General features: G+C 31.3%; 1 protein-coding gene across 14 annotated transcripts in view; it reads left to right on the top strand.

Annotated features, from left to right (window-relative positions):
* LOC129910267 (uncharacterized) overlaps positions 1 to 25557 on the top strand; it is a 204531-nt gene that overhangs the window by 36275 nt on the left and 142699 nt on the right. For all 14 annotated transcript variants that reach the window (XM_055987573.1, XM_055987571.1, XM_055987579.1 and 11 more), the window contains exon 2: positions 13498 to 14625. In XM_055987573.1, coding sequence (XP_055843548.1) covers positions 13498 to 14625 — 1128 coding nt within the window. The remainder of the gene's footprint in view (positions 1 to 13497; positions 14626 to 25557) is intronic.

Genomic DNA, 25557 nt, shown 5'->3' with positions numbered 1-25557 from the left:
CAGAGCCATTTCAGGCGCCATTTCAGACATCGTCCCAGTCCTCATAAATGGTGCCGAAAGCGAATGAAAACAACCCTGGATTGTTTCGAGAGAATAGTTCTTTGGGCGATTTTTGGTCACGTATGCATTAATGGTGATTGGAGAAGAAGATACAACAGCGAACTATATGGATTCTACAGGGACATTCACCTAGCCAATTTATCTTTTCATTTCTCTAAATAAAATAAGTAAATGTGTTTAGAAAATTTATTGGTTATAAAATAGTTTTATTCAGAACCATACTTACTTTTTGCTCTTATAGTTAAGATTTGCTTGATCATAACAACTAAAATCGGTTAAGTCAGGTTAAGATTTTCAAAAAAAAAACATAGAAACCTGATTCTGGTATTCGATCCACGAATCACGTCAAAATTGGGTTTGAAAAACTTCTACCTATCGACTTTGTTGCTTATTTTCGTTTTTAAAACTATTTTTATAAATTTAAAGATGGTCATTTAAAAGCTTTTCGGTTTAGAGTTTTACGTGGATTAGAAAGTAGAAAAAAGTTCCTTGAATTGTTAATTCAAAATAAAAAAAAAACTATGAATAGGTACTTCATAATATTTTAAAACACATCGCTAAGACTGTAAGTGTGTGATTTACTATTTTTAAATATAAATGACAATAATGGGGCACAAAATGATAACCTCAATTATTAGCTAATCCCGCACTGGACAATTTGCTCTGATTGAATTCAGTTGTATTTTAAAACGCTTACAACTTGCATGTGTTGTAGACATGAAAACCATTTGTTGTGGTGACTAGAATTGTAAATAAGAAGTGGGGTCGCCCGACAAGAAAAAATGTTTTAATGTCAGATGTGACATAAATGTTAACACTTTTGGCGTTAAGTCTTGGGTTACGGGTTTTTTTTTTGTATTTAATTTGGGCTTAAATAATAATTTTAAAAGACAAAGACATGCTTTTCAATGCTTGAGTGTATGAATCACTATATTAAAATTAATCGCAAAATATTTTTTTTTTTAACTGAACTGTTCCAAAGAAAACATCTTATACTAAATGCTTGATACCGTATTTCTGAAAATAGAAAAAATACCCAATGAAGGAGCATTTTAAGACAGTGGAGCAGCAATACTATAAAGTGGTTCACTTTTTTTCAATTATCTTAAGTATTTCCCATTAACACAATTTCTTGTGATTGTGAAGTCGATGAACTTAAAGGTCGTTTACGAAGTTGTTAACATTATATTGAAGTCCCTTGCCATTCTTTATGGTATACCTTTTTACATAGGTATAGAATTCTCAAAAAAATTATGAATGCTAAAAAATAATTGAAATTAAATTTTTATTTTCAATAAAAGAAAATACTTTGCATAAACAAAACAATGTTATTGCAAAAATAAAAAATTTTCTGCATTGAAAAAAAAAAAAAAAAATGCAAAATTTATGAATTTCTTACAATTTCAATTATTTGACCATACTTAAGCTATTTCAACTATATTATTGCTAATGTAAGGCGAACTAGTCAAAATTGTGAATTTTGATAATTTCAGTGCAAAGCATTTTTTATTTGCAATAACATTTTTCTAAATGCAATTTTGTTATTTGAAATAAAATTTTTTTTTAATGCAATATTTTTGTATGCAGTAAACATGTTTTTTTATGTGAAATGCATTTTTTTAATTGATATTTTTACAACCCTGGTGCTGGTACATACGTTCACGTAACATTAAATTAAAAGAACAATAAAAAGTAAGTAGGAAAATATTTAATTCATACTTTGCTACCATATGATGTACAAAGGATACGATTATAATTATTAAAAACTGATATTTATGCATACTAATATAAAAAAAAGTAATTTCCCTTCTACAACAATTTTCCAAAAAAGTAAAAAAAAATATCTGCTTTGTTGCATGTAAGTACCTACTTCGAAAAGAAAACAACTTTATCAATTTGAATTGGACTTGAAAACTACTCGACCCTTTGTGTAATGGAATTCTCAAACCAAAATAAACATTTTCAGCAATAAATAATGCACTGAAGATATTTTTTCTTTTATAATAAGTTGCTTGAACCGAAACATGACAACTTTCTCACTAGCACTCGAATTTATTTCAAGTATTAATAAATGAATTGTCTTAGACTTGAACTTAGTCTCTAGAGCCTTCAGTCTTTTATATTTCAATTAAAATGATTCAACAAAACTAAAAGCACTTGAAAATCGATTAGTAATTGATCCATGTTTTTTTTTGAATCATTTCCTTATGCATAGAGAACATTTGTTTTTTGTATCATCATTGACGCAAAGGCAAACGCAATAAAAAGAAGGAAAGAAATTATAACTGCGGCAATGTATGGATTATAAATAGACTTTAATAATTATCCCATACCCTGCTTTTGTAAGGCACATGATGTATAAATGTGATAGATGGCATAAAAATGCGTTTGTGATAAGTGACGCGGGTTCTATAATAATAGAGGATTCAATTGAGGGAAAGCGTAGTTTCCAGATTTATCACTTTGGGGATGGATTTAGAGCTTAGCATTGACGTGGCCATCTTAAGATAATTAGGTAATATTGTAATTTAACTCAATTTCGCTTTTAGACTACAGATGGTTTTCGATGATATGTTTATATTTATTTCGGATAGGGAGAACAATTTGACATGGGCTGGCTATAATATTGAGCTACATCTTAAGATGCAAATTAGATAACTTTTTCATGTTAAGACATTATTAGTGAGGGTTGGTTATGTTGATTGCAATAAATTAAACTAATCAAAAATAATACACTTGGCGTAAAATAGTATACAAAAAGTAGGTAATAATTACCCCTATAAAACCTGGGCTTTACATTTCAATTGCCATGAAAACCAGAGTCCATACGCATTAACCACAGTGTACCAACTGTAAATTTCAAAGTCCCAAAAATGAATTTTTTTTCAAAAAATCAATTTTTTTTAAATCAAACTGCTGTCGTTTGTCCACCTCTAGTTCTTAACATATACCAAAATTCATCGTTTGTCCAGCCTCCGTTTAGGAGATAGGTATTCCAAAAACATTTTTTTTATAGCAACTCTAAAAAAATGCGCATACACCACAGTGTACCTACTGAAATTACAAAAATTCAAACAAATTCAAAGTGAATTTGTCAAAAAAAGTAATTTTTGGAGATTTTATAGGACTTTGAATTTTTCAGTACAAATTTTGTTTTTTGAATATCTCCTAAACGGAGGAAAGAACGATAAAATTTGGTATGTCAATAGAACTCGAGGTGGACAAACGATTGCGATAAAATATAATTATTTCAACACCGTCGTGAACGATTTTGACCACAAAACGAAGTTGTCGATTGATTTCTTGAATAAAAAAAATTTTTGGAAACAATAATTTTAAAATCGTTAAACAAAATTTTTATATTTATACAATTTTTTAAAAATTTGACGAAGAAATTATTAAACAACGCTTAAAAAAGAAATATCGAAAAATATTAATTCATTAAAAAAAAATTTAGAATACCCAAAAATGTGGTTTTTGTACAAATATTTCGTTCAAATCAACTTAGTCACGAATAATATAATAATAACGTTTCAAAAAACTGCTTGCATTTGACGCATTTCGATACTTGTGTGGTTCCAAAAGTGTTGTTTTCCTTGTCAAAAGTATTTCAACAAAAAGATGTTTCTTTAATGTTACTTCCCGCAGTTATTTAACAATACATATACATTTGCACATTTATGTGTTTTGTATATCTCTTTAAATTGATTGTATTGAAGAATTATATTAGAACATAGAACACATCTATCCCTTTATTATTATAAATTATCAATTAGCTGTCTAATTTGGATTTGACTAAACTATCCACGTAATCATGGCCCTTCTATACTTCGCTCATACTAAAAATAGAGACAATTAAGTGCGGAAGTTCATATTCAACCAACAACAAACAACATTATTTACGATTAGAAATGACTGCGTGTTTTAAAATTAATTCAAAACATATCCAAAAGCAGAACCACACATCACTTCATAAATTATACACTCATCCTTATTTATTTCGTATAATACCACATCATTTCCATAATATGAAAAAAATTGATTAAGAGATAGATACTTTTGATATTATTAAAAGTAGGTATCTATCTCTTAATCAGTTTTTTTTTTTAAATTTTTTTTTTGGTATTCAAACGATTCACTTCAGTTTTCACATTCGACTTGAACATACACAAGTGTCCATTAGTAATGATTGAAAAAAATTTTTAGGAGTACGATTTGTGCATTTAGCACAATGAAAGAACGTTAAGCTGATAGAAATCGTATCTGCGGTCAAATGTTAGCAAGCTAAACAGTAAAGGGTATGAAATAGACTGTTTTAGATAGAAAGATAGATAGATACTATATGCTCTTTACGTGTGCATTTACATGACATCAATGCATTGCTTTCAGCGCAGCGATAAGAAGTATGTTTGAGTGTAGTCTCTCTGTCCGGCCGCCCGGCCGGTATTTAATTGGCGCTGATGTCAGTTTCGGTCTATTTAGTTCAAGTATAATGCGAAAATACTTTGATAAGCGGTTTCTTTACATTTGTTTAACTTTAGATTTTGCTAAAAAAAACAGAAAATCGTTTAGAGAGAAAATGATTAGCAAATGGAAAATTATCTGTCGTTTTTTATAAGAAAATCGACCTGCTAAGACATTGACGGATTTGTATTAAAAGTATCCTATATAATATAAATAAAAGCAAAACGGAATTCCATGATGGAAACTGCATTGATTGTGTAAAAGTGCGTTCCATTGAAAATCGCCTTAACGAAATGGGCTATGTTTGAGAGATTTATTTATTTATTTAAGCTTAGTACAAGCTATGACTTAAAACTAATTAAAAACTAACTTAAACTACCTTAGACTAGGTAATTTAACATTTTTTTTTTTTTTTTTTGGTTCTTGTTTTGTGTTGTTTTTATTGTATTAAGACCGGGCCCTAAGGCCCACCTTAATGTTGTTTTATGGGAAACAACAAAAACGAAACAAAAACCAAAAACTTAAACATTAAACACCAGGCTTAAAAAATAAGGGAATTTGGATGGAGGTGTTCATATCGAGGGCATAAGATGGGAATGATTAGTGCAGCAGGATATTCCGGAGATTTTTTCTAAGTGACGATTTACTTATATGGAAGTCAAAGGAGGGCATTGCTGTGTTCGAGTGCCTTAGCATTCTGGACATAGGTTCAAAGTGGCCATAATTGGTTCGATGACGGGAAAGGTAAAATAAGGGTGGAGAGCGGAGACTTCGGGGATTTGTGTTTAGGTTGATTTCACATAGGAGAGAAGATGAGTCAATGTTTCCTGTAAGCAATTGATAGACAAAGAGTATGTCGGCTATTTGGCGACGCTGGGCTAAGGGTTGCAATTCAATTAGATTCAGACGGTCATGGTATGGGGGTAAGTTGAATCTATCTTCCCACGGAAGGGCACGTAAAGCGAAACGAATAAATCTTCTTTGAACGTTTTCAATTCTATGTGAATGATATTCGTAAAAAGGTGACCAAACTTGGGAAGCATATTCAAGAGTGGGTCTTACGAATGTCATGTAAAGGGATTTTGTAACATATGGATTATTGAACTCCTTAGACCAACGTTTAATAAAACCAAGGGACCGGTTGGCTTTGTTAATTATCTGATCAATGTGAGAGTTAAAATTTAACATTCTATTACATAAGACGCCCAGATCACACATGGATTCTGCTATTTGGATGGGTTCATTTAAAAAGTAGTAAATTCTTGAGGAATTTAATGTACGTCTTCGGGAGTATGTAACTTTAAGGGGTTATATCTAGTTGTAAGTGCAAAAAAAACCTTCTTTTTTGTGGATTTTTTGTAAAGAGGCATTTAATTATATAAACCTAAAGAATACATATCCCTATAGCAAATTTAATGTATAAAAAGAATTCGCTGTGTATATGGGTTCCGTTATTTTTGTAGTAGATCTCCTAGACAACCTCCAAAAAAAAAAGCTGTCTGGCGGTGAGCACGATTACTCCGGAACAGCTGGACCGATCGGCTTGAAATTTTTACTGAATTTTCTTTGATACTTTTGTCAGGTAATGAACGAAGGAAAAAGGTTTTTGACAATAATTGGATTTTTTATGCCATTTTAAAGTGTAAATTTTCGTGAAAAAAACGATTTTTGTCTTTGAGAAGCCGCCATTTTGTCAAAAATCAAAATTTTGACTATTCCTTCGTTCATTACCTGCATTTGTCTGTCCTGGAAATGAATATTTTGGATTTTTCAATTTTGGGTGATTTGTATCAGAGATATCTTGCTCACCGCCAGACAGCTTTTTTTGGATGTCGTCTAGGAGATCTACTACAAAAATAACGGAACCCATTATTTTTCTAAATACACAGCGAATTATTTTTATACATTAAATTTGCTATATATACATGTATTCTTTATGTTTGTATAATGAAATGCCTCTTCACAAAAAATCCGCAAAAAAGAACGTTTTTTCGCACTTACAACTAGATATAACCCCTTAAGGCATTTACAGATGTTCAAATCTAAAAAATTATGTGTGCACCAATTGAAAAAGCGATTAAGGTCGTTTTGGAGAAGATTAGAGTCAGATGGAGTTGAAATTTCCTTGAAAATTTTCTTATCATCTGCAAACATTAAAAGGGAAGAGTCTTTTAAGATAGCGGTCACATCATTTACTGTAAGAACAAAAAGAAGAGGTCCAAGGTGACTACCTTGAGGAACTCCAGATGTGGCGAAAATTGGTTTAGATATTGTGCAACGAAACAAAACTCTATAGACGCGGTTCTCCAAGTATGAGGTTACCCAAGAAATAAAGTTTGGTGGAAATCCTAATGCTTCAAGTTTAAGACAAATGATTTTATGTGACACTTTATCAAAGGCTTTCGCAAAGTCCGTGTAAACTGTGTCAACTTCGTTTCCATTTTCAAGAACATTTAGTGTTTTGGAGACAAATTCAACGAGGTTTGTTGTTGTTGATCTTCCTTTAAGAAAACCGTGTTGAACGGGTGAGAATACAGACTTACAGTGGAAATAGACTGAGTCATACACTAAACTTTCAAAGAGTTTGGGAATACACGATAGTTTAGCTATCGGTCTTTAGTTTATGACCGCGTTTTTGGGACCTTTTTTATGAATTGGGAAAATAAAGGAGTCTTTCCAAACATCAGGAAAAACACACTGCGCGTAAAAAATAAAAACACGTCCGTACTCGGCGACGATTGGATTGGTGAATGAGATGTCTCACATAATAGATGTAAAGCCCCTCTAAAACACCAAAATATAAACCTACTTTTGCCCCCTCAGTTCTTTCAAGTGATTAAAAACATCGAAATTCCTGCAATTCCACCGGTCTTTCTGTCTTGTCTTTAGCTATCTTGAGCTACGATTACAGTCTTAATTACTGAAAAATTTTTAGAAAATTGTATTCATAAAAAAAATGATTATCAAAATTTATTTTTTTGTTGCATAGAAAATTGAGAACTTACTTCTTTTGGAGGATTATACCATTATGTATTTGTAATTAATAAAAAAAATATTAACAAATAGAAATCAACCATGAAAATAGTTATAAAAAAAAATTATGCGGCCCTGTAGTAGTTTTGATATTGTTTGAAGCTGTTTGAATCTGCCCTATGGGGTGCAATGAAACATACACATACTGCACATGCTGCATCAGTTTGTGTTTAAATTGTTTGCACATGCCGCCGACTCTGAATCTCAAAACTCAATAAAGTTTCTTTCTTTGTGTTTGTTTTTTTTTTTTTTTTTTTTTTTGCATTTAAAGAGGAAACATTTTCAATTTAATTAATCATTACCGCTGTGGTTCAACTAGAATTCAAATATGGGAACAATCATTGACAGATGGGCTACTTTTTTTCTTTCTTTTAAGGTCAAATGAAATTTTCTTTGCCATAGCAAGTAATTGGTGACATCAACGATTGATTTATTTATATTTTGTATATATTTATTTTTTCGAACAAAGAACGTCATTTTTTTAACCTCTTAGACAGATATAGCACCTACATTATACATTTTATATTGTAAAAATGGTCTTAGTCACTACTAAAAATAATAATTTACTAGTAAAATTATTATAATTTATTAAACAATAGGATAGAGAAGGAGACCACAGTAAATAAAATTCACGACTGGGTCGTGCTCTTATCTTAAAGCTTTTTATGAATAAAGCAAATTAGGGACAATTATAATTTGATTTTATTAAAGCATTGATAACACTGGTCAACAAAATTTAATTTTTTTTGTGCCGAGACTAAGATATACTTTTCTATAGGTTTTCGGTGTGCTGAACTCGAATTTAAAGTCAGAAATATTCTATCAGCTCTTGTTTCTGAAATATTACCGTTAGAAAGTTAAAAAAATAATAGTTTTTGGACTTATTTTGAAGTTAACAAGATTTTTCCCACATGAATCAAAATATACTTTTCTGAAGGTTTTCTGTGTGTTGAACTCGAATCTGAAGTCAAAAATATCCTATTAGCTCCGGTTTTGGAAATATTACCGTTAGAAAATGTAAAAAAAACTACTTTGAGGTTATGTTTTATGTGAAGAAAACCTACAAGAAAAGTATATCTTAGTCTCGGCACCAAAAACCTTGTAGGCCTGTGTAATGTAAAAAAATACATAAAATATGTTTTTATAATTAATATAATTAATGAATCACTGTTTTTAATGATTTTGATTACCAAATGAAGTAGGTATGCCATCTTGTATGAAAAGAAATTTTTAGGAAAAAAAAAGTGAACCAAGTCACAAAAAGTGAATTCGAAGATATAACGAGTTAAAGTAAATACACTACCATTGAATCTTTTTCTCGAACAAAAAATGACAATTTGAGCCGAAACACTTTTTGATCAAACTAAATTAAAAACCGACCTTGTACAAATTTTGGCACTATAATTGGATTTTTTTTTTACTTGGTCCATTACAGCTGTGAGATCTCCAGGTATAGGAAACACCGTAACCACATTGAGATTGCTGGAATACCCCAGATATTAAGAACGTTAATACCTCATTTATAATCAAGAAAAACTAAATTTAAAAAAAAAGTAATTTAAAAAAAAAATATTTTTTTTATGGTGCTCCCTTTCACTTAAACAAAAACTTCCTTCCACCATGTAAAAGGGCTTTTGTTTATTCAGATCAACTTGTGATGTGTAAGTTATTTCATAATGATTAATTTTTTTGTACTATTTTTTTACGTAGGCTTCCTGTTTTCGTTTTATTTAAGTTTGTTTTGCTTTACAACCACCCACGTTACGATATGGGGCACTCACTTTGTTTTTCAAGTGACTAGTTAATAGACAAATTTTAATTGAAAAGTTATCACGAAAGACAAAATCGTGACTACAAGTTAATTGCTTGATTTGACGTGTCTTAGAAATCTTGCATCGCAATAAAAAGTTATCCCTACTGGTTATCAATTACTGAAGTTTTTATATTTTACATAAAATACTTATACGTAATTGTGTTTTTATAATTTATTAATTGAAAAGTCATGAATATTTCCATGGAAGCAAAAAGAAAGTTACTATATTTGGGTAAATATTGGAAATAATTAATTATGTATGTTGTGCACGTGACAATTGTGAAGCCTTGTGAGAATCCAATCAATGCTATATTACTATATGAAATTCAAGTGTCTGTACGGATTTAAAAAGACTTAAATCCCACACGCAATACCTTGACATTTAATTAAAATTAACATACACCTTTTTGCTCACAAATTTTACAAGAATTAAGCTTAAGTTATTTTTTTTTATTGTTTCCTGGATCCATCCGCTTAGTAGCATCATACCATGCTCTGTTAATTTCAGACAAAAAAAAAACAAAAAACAACAAGCATTCTCATGCTTCAGCAACTTTACCACCAAGTTAACGAGTTAACTACCCATGCGAATTAATTACTCTGTGTCTGTGTGTCAAGCGAACAAAATTCCCTAAATGATAATATCTCCGCGTGTTTTGTGTGACGTTTCCCTTTAGCATTGAATATAAAAGTGCATTTTTTTTCTAAATCAGTAAATGGCCAAGAAACATTTTATTGTGAGAAATTTCTTGCAATAGCATCAGTTCAGCACAACAGCGAACTAGTGATATCAATAGTGTGCAATCAAGATGCAGCAATATGTACACTCGAAAACAGCAGGAGCAGGAACAGAAGGTAGTAGTTTGGATGGAACATAACAAGATATATCAGTTTGATCAGAGTATTGTTTAAATGGGTATTACAAGGCTGCAAGCAGGAAGAACATAGGATCTGAGACAAATGAACTACAGATGAGAGGAAAAAGTGCTAGAAAACAGCTGCTGTTGATCAGTGGGTTCCGATTCGGAATAACAAAAAAAAATAAAAATACCTTGTTCCTTGTGAATATAGGCGCGTATAGGAGGCTTCCGGTCCGAACCTGAAGTAAAAGAGTCTCAATCCTATTGCTGTGCATTTCATTACTTGAAGTCTTATGATGAAGGAAGGTACAATTTGAAATGGTCTATTGTTTTTTTTTGGTGTATTTGCTGATGCTTATTTTTTTTTTCACTTCAGATTCTTTGATGTAGTAAGCTTAGAACAAGCTTTTATCTACGATTATGACATGAGTTTTGAGTTTTGATATAAAACATTAAACACAAGTACATAGTTCGTTATATCTTGAATTAAGTTATCATCTAAAGGCTCCAATTTTCTGCATGATTAGTGATAAAAAACTATATAGACATTTTAAAAAAGGACGAAGGACTTGTAGGTACTAAAGTCTCCATGAACTAAGTCCACTGAAAAAAATAAGTTTTAAAGTTAGTTTATGGAAGATAATTTTACGTAATAACGTCATAAAAAACAGCTTGTGCTGTAATTAAAAAAAAAATGCTTGAAAAATTACTTTTTGTCAACTTCAAAACTGAGAGTACGGTACTTACGTCACTGGTGGTTGGTCGTGGCAAACGTTATGTAGTAATTTTGGAATTTTTGAATTGAAGATTGTCCAGCTCGTAGTGCATGTATCGTTATTAAACATCATAAACGTTATATTATCAGAATACGTCTATCTATCAAAATAAAGAAGTTATTAATAAAAAAAATGGATGAAAACGGTTAAAACATTTGGGGTAAAAAAATTGTTTTTCCCATCTTTCACGCATGCGCATTAGGCTACGGCCACGTCCTGAGCGGCTGAGCGTCTAAGCGGCTGAGCGTCAATCCTGAGCGGCGATCCTGAGCGGCAATTTCAAAACCCTACAAGTGCAAAATATTCGATGAGTATTCGGCTCGCACGTGGGAGTCCCAGGTTCGATTCCTAGAAGTGCCTATTTTTTTTATTTTATAATTCTAAATTAAATAAAGTTGATATGCCATATTGTAGTAAATATAGATCAACACCTAAAACCCAAATTTCAAAAGAATTCAATGACCTGTTTTGGAAAATTTGATTTTTCAAAAAAAAAAATTTAACATTTTTTCAAAAATCCTAAAAATGCATTTCTTTGAAATTTTATTTTTGATTTATACTAAGACTATATAAATGCTTTTGTATAAAAAATTTTAATAACATTTAATAAGTCTTTTGAGAGAAATTCAGAGTTAAAAAAAAACGGTTCTATGACAGGTACCGTTAATAATGACTTTCGAAAAAATCTTTTTTTGTTAAAAGATAGGCCTTGTCCAAAAACCCACACTTAATTTTTTTTATTTTAATCGTTAAAAGAGTATTTGAGAAAATTATACTTTTCTAGAATAGGTGCATCACAGGTATGGTTAGATAATGTTCTAAAAAAATTTATTCCATAGAATCATCTGCACAATCTCCAAAAACTGCTACATACCAAGTTTGAAGAGAATTGATCCATCCGTTTAGGCTATAGCTTCTTAAACATACAACGATTCGAGTCCCAGGTTCGATTCCTGTCGGGGCCTTTTTATTTTTTTTTTATTTTAACGAAAAAAATTAATATTTTTTTAATGTTTTTCTTCAAAAGAAACCATAATTTTCACCATTTACTAAAATGTTCGTGGTAATTTAGTATATGATGTAGTTCGTCGCTCAGGATTAAAAAAAAAATAGAACAGAGCTGAGCGGCTGAGCGACGTCGCTCAGACGCTCAGGATTGCTGCTCAGCCGCTCAGGGTGTATGTGGCCACCCCCATACATTTTCATACGTTCTAATGTAGTTTTGACGCTCAGGATTGACGCTCAGACGCTCAGCCGCTCAGGACGTGGCCGTACACTTAGTAATGTCTATAAGTTCTGTAAGATTGAGATTTTTCGAATATTTTAAAAATTCTTTAAAAAAAAAAAACGCAAAAAAAAAAAAACGTTAAAAAGAATTTGTTTCAAAAATCATATTACGAAATTTGGAGTCTTAAAAAAAAACGTATGAGACGCCTAAGTTTTTGTTATATTATATTTCCTTTTCTTTTATTTTTTCATTTTTTTGTTTTTGGGAACCGTTCATAACTTGTTTTGAAATTTTCTAGAATTTTTTCAATACCTCTACGCTCTACCATTCTTGTATCCAATTTATCTAGCACTTAAATTGAAAATAAAATAAAACTTCTACCTATATCTATAAAAAAATATCAATAAATATTGTGGCACCAAATGCCTTACATGCGACATCCCACGAAGGAGCAAGGCCTTGTGGGTTGTGGATAGGGTTGTAAAAATATCAATTAAAAAACTGTAAGAAAAATGTATTTGACCTGAAGCCCGTTCACCAAAAAACTTATATAAGTACAAAAAAAAGGTCACCAATATCAATAGATAAAAATGTAAAAGTTTAGAAAATAAATTTCTCTGTAAACCAATAAATAAAAAACTTTTGTTTATCCTTAGAAATCATTTGTTGTTGTTTACTGAGCTAAGTACTGAGTTACGAAAAAAACACGGCTATTATTGGAAAAGAAAAAAGTGAAAAGAATGAAAGTCTTTTTATAAACTTTCACATGATTGATTTGAAAACATTCCTTCAAGCTCATGGCATCTATGAACTATGCTTACTTATTGCACTGCCTGGCCTGGGTAGGTATAATTCTCATTCACCTTCTACTAAAAAAAGAAAACCAATACCAAATTTCCAATTCAATTTTCATCATATATGAACCTACCTAGCAATTAATTAATTCACATGGTTGTTTAGTCAAGTTTTTAGCTGAGACTCAATTGTTTTGAAAGCTACAAAGATATACCTATTGTCTCTACTGTAAACCGCATACGAAAACAGGCCTTAATTATCACCGATGTTAACGTGTCAAGCACGATATGAATAACAATCACATGGCATACCCTCAATATGAGCAAATACTGATTGTCGTTTAAACAGTTTGTAAAATTATTGCTACACAATTGAATAAACGTTAACAAAAATAAACATTTCCTTGTTAATTTCATCATCATCAACTCTTAAAATACCTAATTGCATTAATTTTCTTTTATATTTCAGCGAGATGGCAGCGCAAAAATAATTCAAAACACAAAAAACGATGGCAACTCAAAGAAAACCAATTTCCCCCATTTCCAAAGAAATACCAATCAGTCGGTGGAAATTGTTTCGAATAGTAATTTTATCGATGACAACAAATTGTACATCAAGTTTGCTTCAAAGCAGCAAAGGCAACAACGCTCAAGAAATAACGCAAGAAATACCAAAGACGCAAACGCGAAATTGCAAACTAGTGAACAGCAAAGCTCCAATCCTGCTTATACTTTGAATTTCGTCAATAAAACTATTGACCTCAATGGAAATGCATCATTGAATCAAAATCAACGCCACGAGACCGAAGAAGACGACACAACTTACAGTCAACTTGTATTTGAACGTCATCAGGTAAACAAGTCCAATGAGACATCATCAGGAAATATTTTGTCTTCAAATAACCTAAGGAATCCGCCGACAACTGTGACGTCAGTGACAGCATCTCATCGTCATGATTTTGATAGCACTGGTCATTATGACAGATTGCCTTTTGACAAATCATTAGGGTCCAATGAAAATAGTAGTTTCCAACGAACAAATGCAAATCACATCGACCAACAGCCACAAGTGCCTCACAACCATGACCATCCCCACTATCAACAGAACAACCAGAATGTATCAACAACAGGTGGTTTTAGTATTCCGAATGGCGTTGGCGAAGACGACTCGAATACGATTCCATTCATTGATGAAGAAGACGTTGTAAGCATCGTGGATAAACATGGCACGCACCTTCAAATCAATGAAGGCAACAACAACTGCTCTACTACAAGTCGCATAATACCCCTTCATTCGAAGAACGTTGGTTCGAACCAAACAATTGAGCGAGGCAAATTGTTGCACCGAATGCAACTTTCCAACGGGCCATTGAGAAAACTCCCTTCATCAAAAGGGAGCACTTCCCCTTTGTCAAACCAAAATCCAACACAGAATGCCAGTGGTGGTGGAAGTGTGCACAATTTCCAAGCCTGGAATCCCGCAAAGGGGAAACTTTGCCAAGTTTGTCACGAGTCTGCGTCCAATGGCTCAAATACCTTGGTGAAATGTCGATGTTGTGATTTGGTATGCCACCACTGGTGTGTGCCTAAGATAATGGTGAGTGGTTCTTGAATAAGATATTTTAAAATAATTTTATTGAAGACAATAATTTTGTGTATGGAGAAAACGAATATCCTTTGTTTACATTTCACGTTGTGTAATGCATGATCTCTACAAATGACGTCACATTCGTTAGTAAATTTATTAATATGGCATTCTGCGAATAAGATGACATAGAATTCAGTGAGTTAGATTCTTTAACAAAATATTTTGATGGCCTTTGTCAACAAGTTGGGGTTGCTGCGGTGTGCGACATGCCGATGAATTGGGGGCTTTGATATTATTTTTGAATATGATGTTATATGTAATATAAACGACCTACAAGTGTTTTTAAATTATTTTTAGAAATGGAGGAAGAAATTTGGTTAATAAAACAGGAAATGCGTCATATTTTGTATACATATTTGTATTTTGTTTATGGAACGATAGATTGAACAGAAAACTGCAAATTCAAGAGTGTTTTGCTAGATTGTGCTAGCGAACTAGAGCACAATTATTCCTATTTGAACTAAATAACATTACCTAATAAATATTCAGTTTTGCTTTATTTCTATTATTATTTTTTTTTTATTCAAGAAGTTCAGTAGAGCATGTTCACGTAGGTATTATAGTGCATCATTTTTGCTTCCTGTTATATTTTTTAAATACTGGTTTTGTAGAAAGAATGGATAATTTTTTGAATTCCTTGAAATGTTAATCTCAATATTTCCTTTCACCTTACATAGTCTGAATTGACTAGAATTTGCAAAAGTTTTGGAATGCTGCAAAACAACTGCACGTAATTAGCGTGGACTCTTTCACTTCGCCCGGAATTTAAAAAGCATTTCGCGTCTCACTCGAAGGGAATTATCATTTTAAGTTTAACAGATTTTCTGTTCTTCACCAAAATTTAAGTGAGAAAAGCGCCTCTTGATGTAAAAATATTTACAAAATATAAACCATATACCAACGAATTTTAGGTTTCCCAAAATGATACAACTATGAGATGAAAAATTCTACATGGAGAAAAAAGACATATAAAAAAGAAGTGGAATTTGTATTAAATTACCTAATAAATTTTTTTGCATGGATTTTTACTGATTACACTGGTCAACAAGGTTTTTGCCACAAGAACCAAAATATACTTTTCTAGTAGTTTTTGGGGTGCTGAATCCGAATCTGAAGACAGAAAAGTTTGCTTGGCCTTCGGTTTTGAAATATTACCGTTAGAAAATGTCAAAAAACCTAATTTTGGCTGTTTTCGAGGTTATGTTTTTATGTGGAGTAATTCATTATAAATAAATTTGTAACGTTGCCTATAAGTTATTATAAGTTATAAGCTAGTTTTATTCTTTCAAAAAATGTTTAAATCTTTCCGATATCTCTTTTATTGCCCGAGATATTTAAAATTTAAGTAGCGGTCTTTGAATCAGAAACAACACTGGCCAACCAAATTAAACTTTTTTTGCCACAAGAATCAAAATATACTTTTCTAAAGGTTTTTGGGTTGCTGAACTCGAATCCACAATCAGAAAAATTCTATTAGCCTTTGTTCTTGAAATATTACCGTTATTAAATGCAAAAAAAAGGGTTTTTTTTATAACGGTTATATTTCAAGAACGGAGGCTAAAAGAATTTTTCCGATTGCGGATTTGAGTTCAGCAACTCGAAAACCTTCAGAAAAGTATATTTTGGTTCTTGTGGCAAAAATTCTGTGACCAGTGACTTATACTTTAGATTAAGTTTAGTTTCTCTTTGGCTTATTAAATGAAACTTAAGATATCTCGAGCAATAAAAGAGACATCGGGATAATTAAAACAGTTTTTGAAAGAAGAATATATGTTGTTATAATAACCGTTACAAATTTGTTTATAATGAATTACCCCACATAAAAACAGAATCTCGAAACCAGTCAAAATGACGTTTTTTAGCATGTTATAACGGTAACATTTAAAAAACGGAGGCCAATCAAATTTTTCTGACTTCAGATTCGGATTCAGCATCCCAAAAACTACTAGAAAAGTATATTTTGGTTCTTGTGGCAAAAAAAAAAGTTAAATTTTGTTGACCAGTGTTATTTAGGGTCAAATTAGCTACTTTTATGGACACATCTTGTCAATTTTTCTTTAAAAAGTTTATAAAAATTTTGGCTTTAACCTATAAGACAAGTAAGTTTTATTTTTATTTTTTACAAGTATTAATGTTTTAAAAGGATTTTTATAGCCTGTATTCACAAGAGCCTAAATGAGATAATTTCGCAAATTAGGCCATCCGAATTTCAAATTAAATTAATTTTCTTTACGATTTGACATTCGAAATGACATAATTTGAAAAATTATCTTAAGCGGATTCCATTAATATCAATAAGAAATCTTATTGTTTTATGCAGATGGGATTTCAAGTGGGCATCATCTCAAAGTGGCATGTTTTTTTTACATCACAATTTAATATTTCGAACTTAACTTTAACACTCATTCTAATATAGGAAAGCACAGTAATAAAAATAAATGAAGCATTTTAAAAATAGAATAAGAGATATTGGGTTGAAATTGATTGGTGAAGAATAAGTACATACCTACTATATGGACAAGAATTGGACATTTGCTATTATTTGTGGGCTGATAAAACAGTTGAAAAATACTTTGATTAGCATTGTAAACACATTTGAATGGCGAAGAATATTCCTTCTTCTCCTGGATTTGATAGTATTAAAATACATTTTTATTTCTTTATTAAGATAATTTAAATAAGAACGATACGAAAACAATTTATATATTAATTTAAAAGCAAGATCTACTGCAACCTAACAAAGATCATCAAACATAAACTCATTACACGTTCTTCCTACTCGTGTTTTGGGATACATGCAAAATGTTGTAATCAAAATAACTAATCCTCAATTGTCTTTCTTTTTTTACAAAACAAATGAGATCACTATAGTTAATCATAAACTCGTAATATTCAAGCCATATGTTCCTTATTATAAAGCTCACACAAAGCAGCACAAACCCCTGCTTCAACTGACTCTTCATTTATTTCCCATGTCACATACAAAGATAATAATAAGTATTGTGGTCATGCTTTTGAAAGTCTTAAACTTTTCTTTCTATCATTTCCTTTGAGTTTATTATGATAGTTTATGGTAAAAAAAAACTACATGAATCGTTAAAAATTGCCTTAGTAACATAATCTTTGCAAAAGTATCTATATGATAATAATATCTGAAAGACTTGGCTCAGAGTAAAGACATGTTAACCCTCTAACCACGTCCTGACGTCGATTTGCCTAATGGAATTGATATGCATTTAAGAAAATAAAAGCCTGAACGATTTCAATCATCATCGCGTTTGTATTCTTCTTATTGTGGTTAATGACTTGGTAAATGAAGATAATAAATATATACATAAATATTACAAAAATATAATAGATGGGGAACATGAAGGTGTTTATGTCTCAAGGCATTGTACATAATTAAGTTAAAAACTGTATAGAAAAAAAATAGTCTTTTCAATCCTTGCTGCTAATTTGATTTTCTTGGCTCTTTTGTAGTGGTAGGTACAATGATAAAATATACGAAGAGATGAGCTGAAATTATATTCATATGTCTGTTCCCTCAAATTAAAAAGAAAGAAAACACCGAGGAACAATGTGGCAAGTTTTGAATTTAAGAGATTTGTCGTCGCCTAGAACCCTTATTGCAAGAATTTGCATATCGTGGACACAAAGCCAAAGTCACACGGCTTCAAAGTTTTGGAAACTCTATAATCTTCTAGGCAGCAGATGTAGTAGGATTGGGATCGACGCATTAAAGTGAAAATGTCCAAAAATGCAGATTCGCGGTTTTGGCGTTGTGCCTACAATATGAAGTTTCCATGTACCTAATTTACTCTAAAAAACAAGCAAAAATATTAGTTTGAATACAATAACTTTACATCTGCGTTCTATGAAAAAAATGTGTTAACAAAACTGATACAAAAATGGTACAAAACGACTTATTTTGATAGTTTTTAATAGTACTAAAGAATCTTCAGTGAAGATAAACATTGAGAAAGATAGAATAGATATTTATATAGTTGTTATTGAGATATATGTATGTATAGTATATATACACGAAATAATAAGAAAGGTAGGCCTAAAAACTCCTGGTACAAGCAAATGCAAAAACACCAGCATTCAGTTGGCCTTAGAAATGGAACAATACAAAAACGGGAGGCTTGCCGCCGATTTCTGAGGTCAACCCGGCGAACCCCACAAGCGGATCACTAGTGTGAAGCAGTAACGTGGGATAGTTATGATCCCCTCGACATCGAGATCATAACAGCGCCGAGAAAAAGGAAGAAGAAGATAGTATATATACAATGCACATTATACACGCATACAAATACTCGAAGGGAAGTTCACCGATTTGATTATTTTTTTCAAAAATTATTTAAATTGTTTAAAGTTTTGTTAACTTTATTTAACCAGTAAAAGTTAATTAATTTATATTAAGGATATCTATTTTAGATTTTCTGAAAAACTCCTATTTCCCAGTAGCCGGCCAACTCGATCCTTAATCCGGCCAGCGATGCTACTATATTTATTTTAGTAAAAACAAAATTTCTCAGAGAGCTGGACAATGGACAGCCTCATCAACTCCATTATCTGTGCCAAGATCGCAGCTATGTGAAGTTGTGCACCCCTAAATGCTAATTTTTTTTTCAAACCTGCCTGGTTCGATTTCCCAACGTTAGCCCAGGATAGCCCAACTTTTTTATTCTTTATTACACTATTTTTTCAAAAGGTACCACAAAAAACTCTTTTTCATATCAGAAACCGGAAAAATTGTGATTTTTTGTATATATGGAAAAATCGTTAGTTCAAAACCGTGGTTTGTTTGCCCTAGGTTAGCCCATGATAGCCCATTTTTCATTTACGCTATCCTACGCTTAGTTTAAAAATTTTAGAAGAATTAGTTTTTATTCACCATCACACCAAAAAAAAGTGCACATACACCACAGTGACCTTTTTTAAATTTATAATTAAGAACAATTAAATCCACTGGTGTTTGCATTGCGCCTCAAATGTTATTTATTTGACTTAAAATTTGTTCTTGATTGAATGTGGTCCATATAACACTCCTGTTAAGAAGCTTAAGTTGACATTTCACCTTAAAAACCGCAACAATTTTCAAGTGAAAATTGAAGGATAATTTTGAGAATAAAAAAACAAATTTTGATTTTTAAGAGGTTAGTAGTTTAAAAAGTTTTTTTCGTGTACTGAAAAAGATATCACTTCACATCATTTTATATTTATTGTTAATTTTGAGAAATGTTTGAATATATTTTACTAAGCTTTTCTTTTTTTTTTTCACTTTCGAAAAAATAGTGGAATAAGAAAAAAAAAAAGTTGGGCTAAGTTGGGGCAAACGAACCACAGTGCAAAACCAACAATTTTTACACTGAATAAAAAAAATTATTTTTTCTGATTTTTGAGGTGAAAAAAAAATAATTTCGTTATAATTTTGGAACTAAGGTTGGGCTGCAGAAAAAAAAATCTTGGGCTATCCTGGGCTAACCTTGGGCAATCGAACCAGGCAGGTTTAAAAAATAAAAAGCATTTGGGGATGTCAACAAATAGCCCAAGATCGCCACCACGAACCACCTCCAACATTGTTTTCATCACCGATTTTCATATGCACCTAGTAGTCAAATATTTATACAATTTTAAATCTAACTAAGTAAAGCACAAGAGTTTTAATCTTTTAATCATAAAAAGCTAAACAATTCGCATCATTTTCACGTTTTCTTCCTTAAAAAAAAAAGAAAAAAAAATTACCTTTACTTTATTTTCATCTGATACACTACTCATTGGTCTTGCACTAATACATACCTATGTAGGTATTTAGATATTCGGGAAAATTCAACGCACACTTTTCCTAATGTTAATGTTAATGTTCAGTTTCTTTCTACTTCGTAATTATTATAAAATAAGTCAGAAATTTGAACTTCTTGACCTTTTCTATAAAGTTCCCTGACTCAGAATGTTTCGCTGCTGTACGCTAGAAAAAAAAAACTCATTTAACCTACTCCCTCATAATGTTCACTTATTTAAGTTTTATTTGCCCCTTTAATACTACGAAAAAGTCTTTGGTTTAATTCATTGAATCAATACAGCATGTCTATGCACTTTGGCGGCGCGGCGCGCGGCTAACGGACATTCTCAATTTAAAAGGGCTGGGTTGTTTCACAATATCGATTTAGAGTAAAGAGTGCTAACACTGACGTATAGGAATTATTTTTGTCGAACGATATAGAGTTCTGTTAGAAGATTTATTCTTCTTATTTAATGCTTTGGTGTTCAATGAAAAAATTACGAACCCGCATTTATATATGAGGAATCGATGGTTATGACATCATATTTGATGTTGATTAGACATTAAGAGAATATATGGAAATACATATCTACATTATCTTTTTAAATCTTTTCCCATAGTTGTTTGAATTTATTGATTCTTTATTTATGTGTTAGCTTTGCAATTAAAAGCTCCAAGTTTGATAGAGAATTTGCTATAGAAAGTTAATTTATATCAATTAGGGTAATTTTCTGATCTGAAACTTAAATATGGACATCAGTTTACCACTAACTTGCACGTACCTGCTCCTATGGTAAAAATAGCTCCAATGTTAAAAAATTTGTACTGAACAAAATAAGGGAAAATTCTCATTGGAGAAATATGTTTGTCTCAGTTTTTGTGGTCTTAATTCCGAATTTCATCATTTCTTCTTATAACAAACAAAACTTTTTCACCAAGTTTAAAAAAATTAACAAAATTTATGCCAGCTGTTATGATACCTTTCACACACATAACTCTACCCTTGAAAAAAAACACCCTTAGACAAAAATATTTTTAAGAACTTTATGGATACTTTGTGCCTGCTTTATCGAAAAACTTCATCTTGAATTTCATCAGTGTATCATTTTTTTCACATAGGTTTCGGCAATATTTCACACATGTTGAAGTAAAAAAAAATCGGTAATAACTTTTCTTAGAGCAATTGTTTTGACTTTATTTTTATGTCATTAGATTAAGCATATAAAATAAAAAAAAAAATAAAAACATGTGTCAAGGATGCAGTGAAACATTTTTTTTTTTCGATTTTTGTGTATCCCGTTTTATCAATTGTTGGTCCATGATCTAAAATTTTCAAAACCAAAATTTTAGCCAGTTATGTCAACATCTTGAGGTGGCGCACTAGAATTTTTGAATATGAACAAAATTATTAAACTTCAATAAACATATACGGCGTTCAGAATAGTAAATGGGTCAGGTCCATTTGAAATTTGTGCATTATTTTGAACTTTGAGCAGCTTTTGTAATAAATTTTTCACAGATCAATAGATCTATACCTCCAGAATTTCTTCCTTTCATACTTTTTAATATAAAACGAAACCCTAAATTTAAAACATCCAACCTAATAACCTATTGACACTTGGAATCACGGCACCTGGTGGATCAAAGAGTATAAGTGAATCGCCTGAAAACAACAAAAAATACCATAAGAAATATAGAAATTATTAAATTATTCTTTTATTTGTTTTGCTTTTTCACAAATAATAGTAGGTAAGCACTTTTTTTTTAATTTTCAACAATTTTGAAAAAAATTAGACCAAAATAGTTTTTTCTTTTTTTGTAGTATTTGTTGTTGTTTTCTCGCGATTTGCTACACTTTTTGAAGACACATTACACAGGTCCTTTTTGATATATTTTAAACCTGATTTAAATATAAACACATATTATAATCATTTTACAATCATAAAATTGATACTAAAAGTTTTTCGAGGTCTTTTTTGTTTTTTTCTTATGGAAACTACATTGAACGGCAAATCGAAAAAAAAATCTAAAAACCTCAAAATGATTGAGGTTGTCGCTCCAAGTGGTAGATGGCTATTTCCCAAGTCACAATTTAGAAATGGACTTGACCCAATATTATTCTGAACGCCTCATGTTATACTTTAAGATGTTCTTTTGTCAAATCCAGGATGGAGAAGGATTATGTTAAGTTTGTTATTGAAGCTGCAATTTGTATTTGTAAGGCCAAAACAAAAGATTGTTACATAAAACTAAGGTAAAATTTAGGCAAGATTTCCAATTTTTCAAACCGAATCCCAATATTTTGGCAAAAGACTCCTAATAGAGACATTTAAAATTTAAGCTAATTACCAGGGATAGGAATTTGTGGAATTTGCCTTTTTTTCTTGCTTAATCGTACAACATTATAGATTAAAAACAAACACACAAATATATGTATTTTATTTTGCTTTTTTTTTTGCCTTTTCTTTCGTTATTGCCTTTTTTTGCCTTTTGTATTGTTATTGCCTTTTTTTGCCTTTTCCTATGTTTTTTTATCTTTTTAGCGTCTTTAAAGTAATGTCTACACACAAAACACTCAAATATACAAACAAATAGGAAACTTACTCAATATAATACAAACTCAATATATCTATATTTAGGATTCACTAATTACCGAACACTAACGAATTCGAGTGAAAAGATCTACCTACAGTCCAGTCATTATATTTGGAAATGCAATATGAACCGAGAAAGCTCTAACATTTTTAAATTTTAATCAAGAAAATACGAATGGAGAAGTTCTCCAGATTTTGGACAAAATCAAGAGAGATTTGGAAGCCAGGAAAGAGGCAGTCGCAAAAGATGTTGTTGAGAAGTACAAATCAGTTTTTTTTTTGGCAAATAAGGGACTCGAAAGAGTTGAACAAATAAATTGAGAAATTAATGGGGACACAACACAAATCTAGAGCTCCCGGCGAATGTTGCAGTGGGTGATGTCGAGTGCTTTTATTTGGCTCCACTCGTCTCTACAGATGTAGAGACATCTTTTAGCTCTTTTAAAGCACTCTTAAGAGAAAATCGCATGCGTTTGTTACCTAAAATTTAAAAAACTCATGGTTAGAAATTACTACAATTAATTTTTATATTTCTTTCTTTCTCTCAATAAATGCCTTTTTATGCCTTTTTCGTAGTTTTATTTTTCCTTTTTCTAAGTTTTTAGGTCCACAAGATCCTATCCCTGCTAATTACATTTATTGCTTTTATGTCTTTATGTATTTTGTTAAAAAATAAAATTAACATTAACTTAAGCTGCGTTCCTTTGGGAACATTTATCTACTGCTAAGTACCTACTTAAAACTACTTTGAACTACTTTTGCTGTATTGAAAAAGTAGTTCAAAGCGCCATTTACTACCACTGTACCCGCTTGGGTACAAAAAATTCATGGAATATATCGGTTTCCCGCTGACCCATCTCTCATTTGTTTTGATCAAATATTATTTTTGTTGGTCTCTGGATATGTTGACAACATATTTCAGTTGAGTTTATGACAGTAAAATGTAATTTTTTTACTGCTCGGCCGCCGATCAGGTACGTACGGCGTGAGGTACGATTTGCGTTTTCGTCGTTTTTTGGAGGTTGTTTTATATCTGGTAACAATTCAAATACTTTTTTTATATATTATTTTTTTTATTTTTTCCTAAAAACTTCAAAAATAGTTTTTATAAAAGAGAAAAATAAAGTAAAAATTTATTACTGCCAGTAACTTTGAAGTAGGTGTACCCGCTTGGATACAATGGGAAAATCTGTAGATTTTTTTATTTTAGAATAAATTTCAAATCAATGTAGAATGCCACATTTTATGCATATCTCTTCTAATAAGAGCGAAGAAAATATCCAAAATGCCGTCTTTGACCGTGAAGCATATTACAGTAGAGTAAAGACCAGGACGATTTATATGTTGGTTGAAAATTTGAACAATGATCCGTTCGCCAGTGACTTCTCAGGTACCAATGGATTAGTTATTAGGGATGTTGCTTAGAAGACTGGTGTTGAATTGTGTATCACCTCAATCTTCAGATAATCTGAACCAAGCTGTTGTGTAAATGTGGGTGATTTGACAATCATTACTCGCAATAAGTATGAAGTAAGCAATATAAATATGAGAACTATATTGGAAAACATTCACTTCACGTTCGAAAAATAAATGGCTAAAATTAGACCTTTTGTGACCATTTTATGCCGGAAAAGTAGTAGGTTTGCAGACAAAAACTTACAATTGATCAAATATTTTGGTCATCAATGCTTAAAACAGTCGAAAAGAGAAAAACCTTATAAACGTGATTCCAGGCCTGAATGTTTATTACTACTGGAATAAAATAAGAACCCCGAATAAGGAAAAAATATTTCAAAAAGAGTAAAGGGGACATTTTCAACGAAAACATAGAATTATAGGCAATAGCGAATAAAAAGTGTATGGACAATGGACTGTCGGACTACTACACGACCAGTTCGTCAATCCCCTTTACGTCAGTGCTAACCTTTTATAACTTTTTAAATAGTTGTATAGCGGAGATAGTTCCCTCGAAAAGATCCAAATACACAAGCATATGCCATTTATGGTATACCAAAGAACTTAAAATTCTCCGAAACAAAAGAAATAAAGCATGAAAAAATTATTTGAAAAACTTGTCCCTCGAAAATCATGATTTATGCATCTCTCTTTTTGATGAGTTTAAGACTTTCTCCAATAATGTATATGCAGAATATCTTGAGTCGATGGAGATTTCTATCAAAGAAGACAATAAACATTTTTGGAAATTCGTCAATTCAAAAAAGAATTCTGACGGCTATTCAGTCAACTTTAATTATAACAATAATATCTTAAAAAGTACTATTGAGATCTCTGACGCGTTTTCAAATAACTTTAGTCAATCTTTTATTGATACCCCATCGATATAGATATAGATTACTTCCATTATGTACGTGATTACCCCCAAGTTACATTTAACAGTATTCCAGTTGAGCTCGATAAGATCTCACACTGTCTTTCACTTCTTCATGATTATTGCTCTCTGGGACCTGATGGAATCCCTCCGATAGTTTTGAAAAACTGTAG

This window comes from Episyrphus balteatus, chromosome 2 (genome assembly GCF_945859705.1).
Source record: "Episyrphus balteatus chromosome 2, idEpiBalt1.1, whole genome shotgun sequence".
NCBI classification, from domain to species: Eukaryota; Metazoa; Arthropoda; class Insecta; order Diptera; family Syrphidae; genus Episyrphus; species Episyrphus balteatus.
Note: the sequence above shows the minus strand (reverse complement) of the source record. Positions and strands in the feature narration are given on the sequence as shown.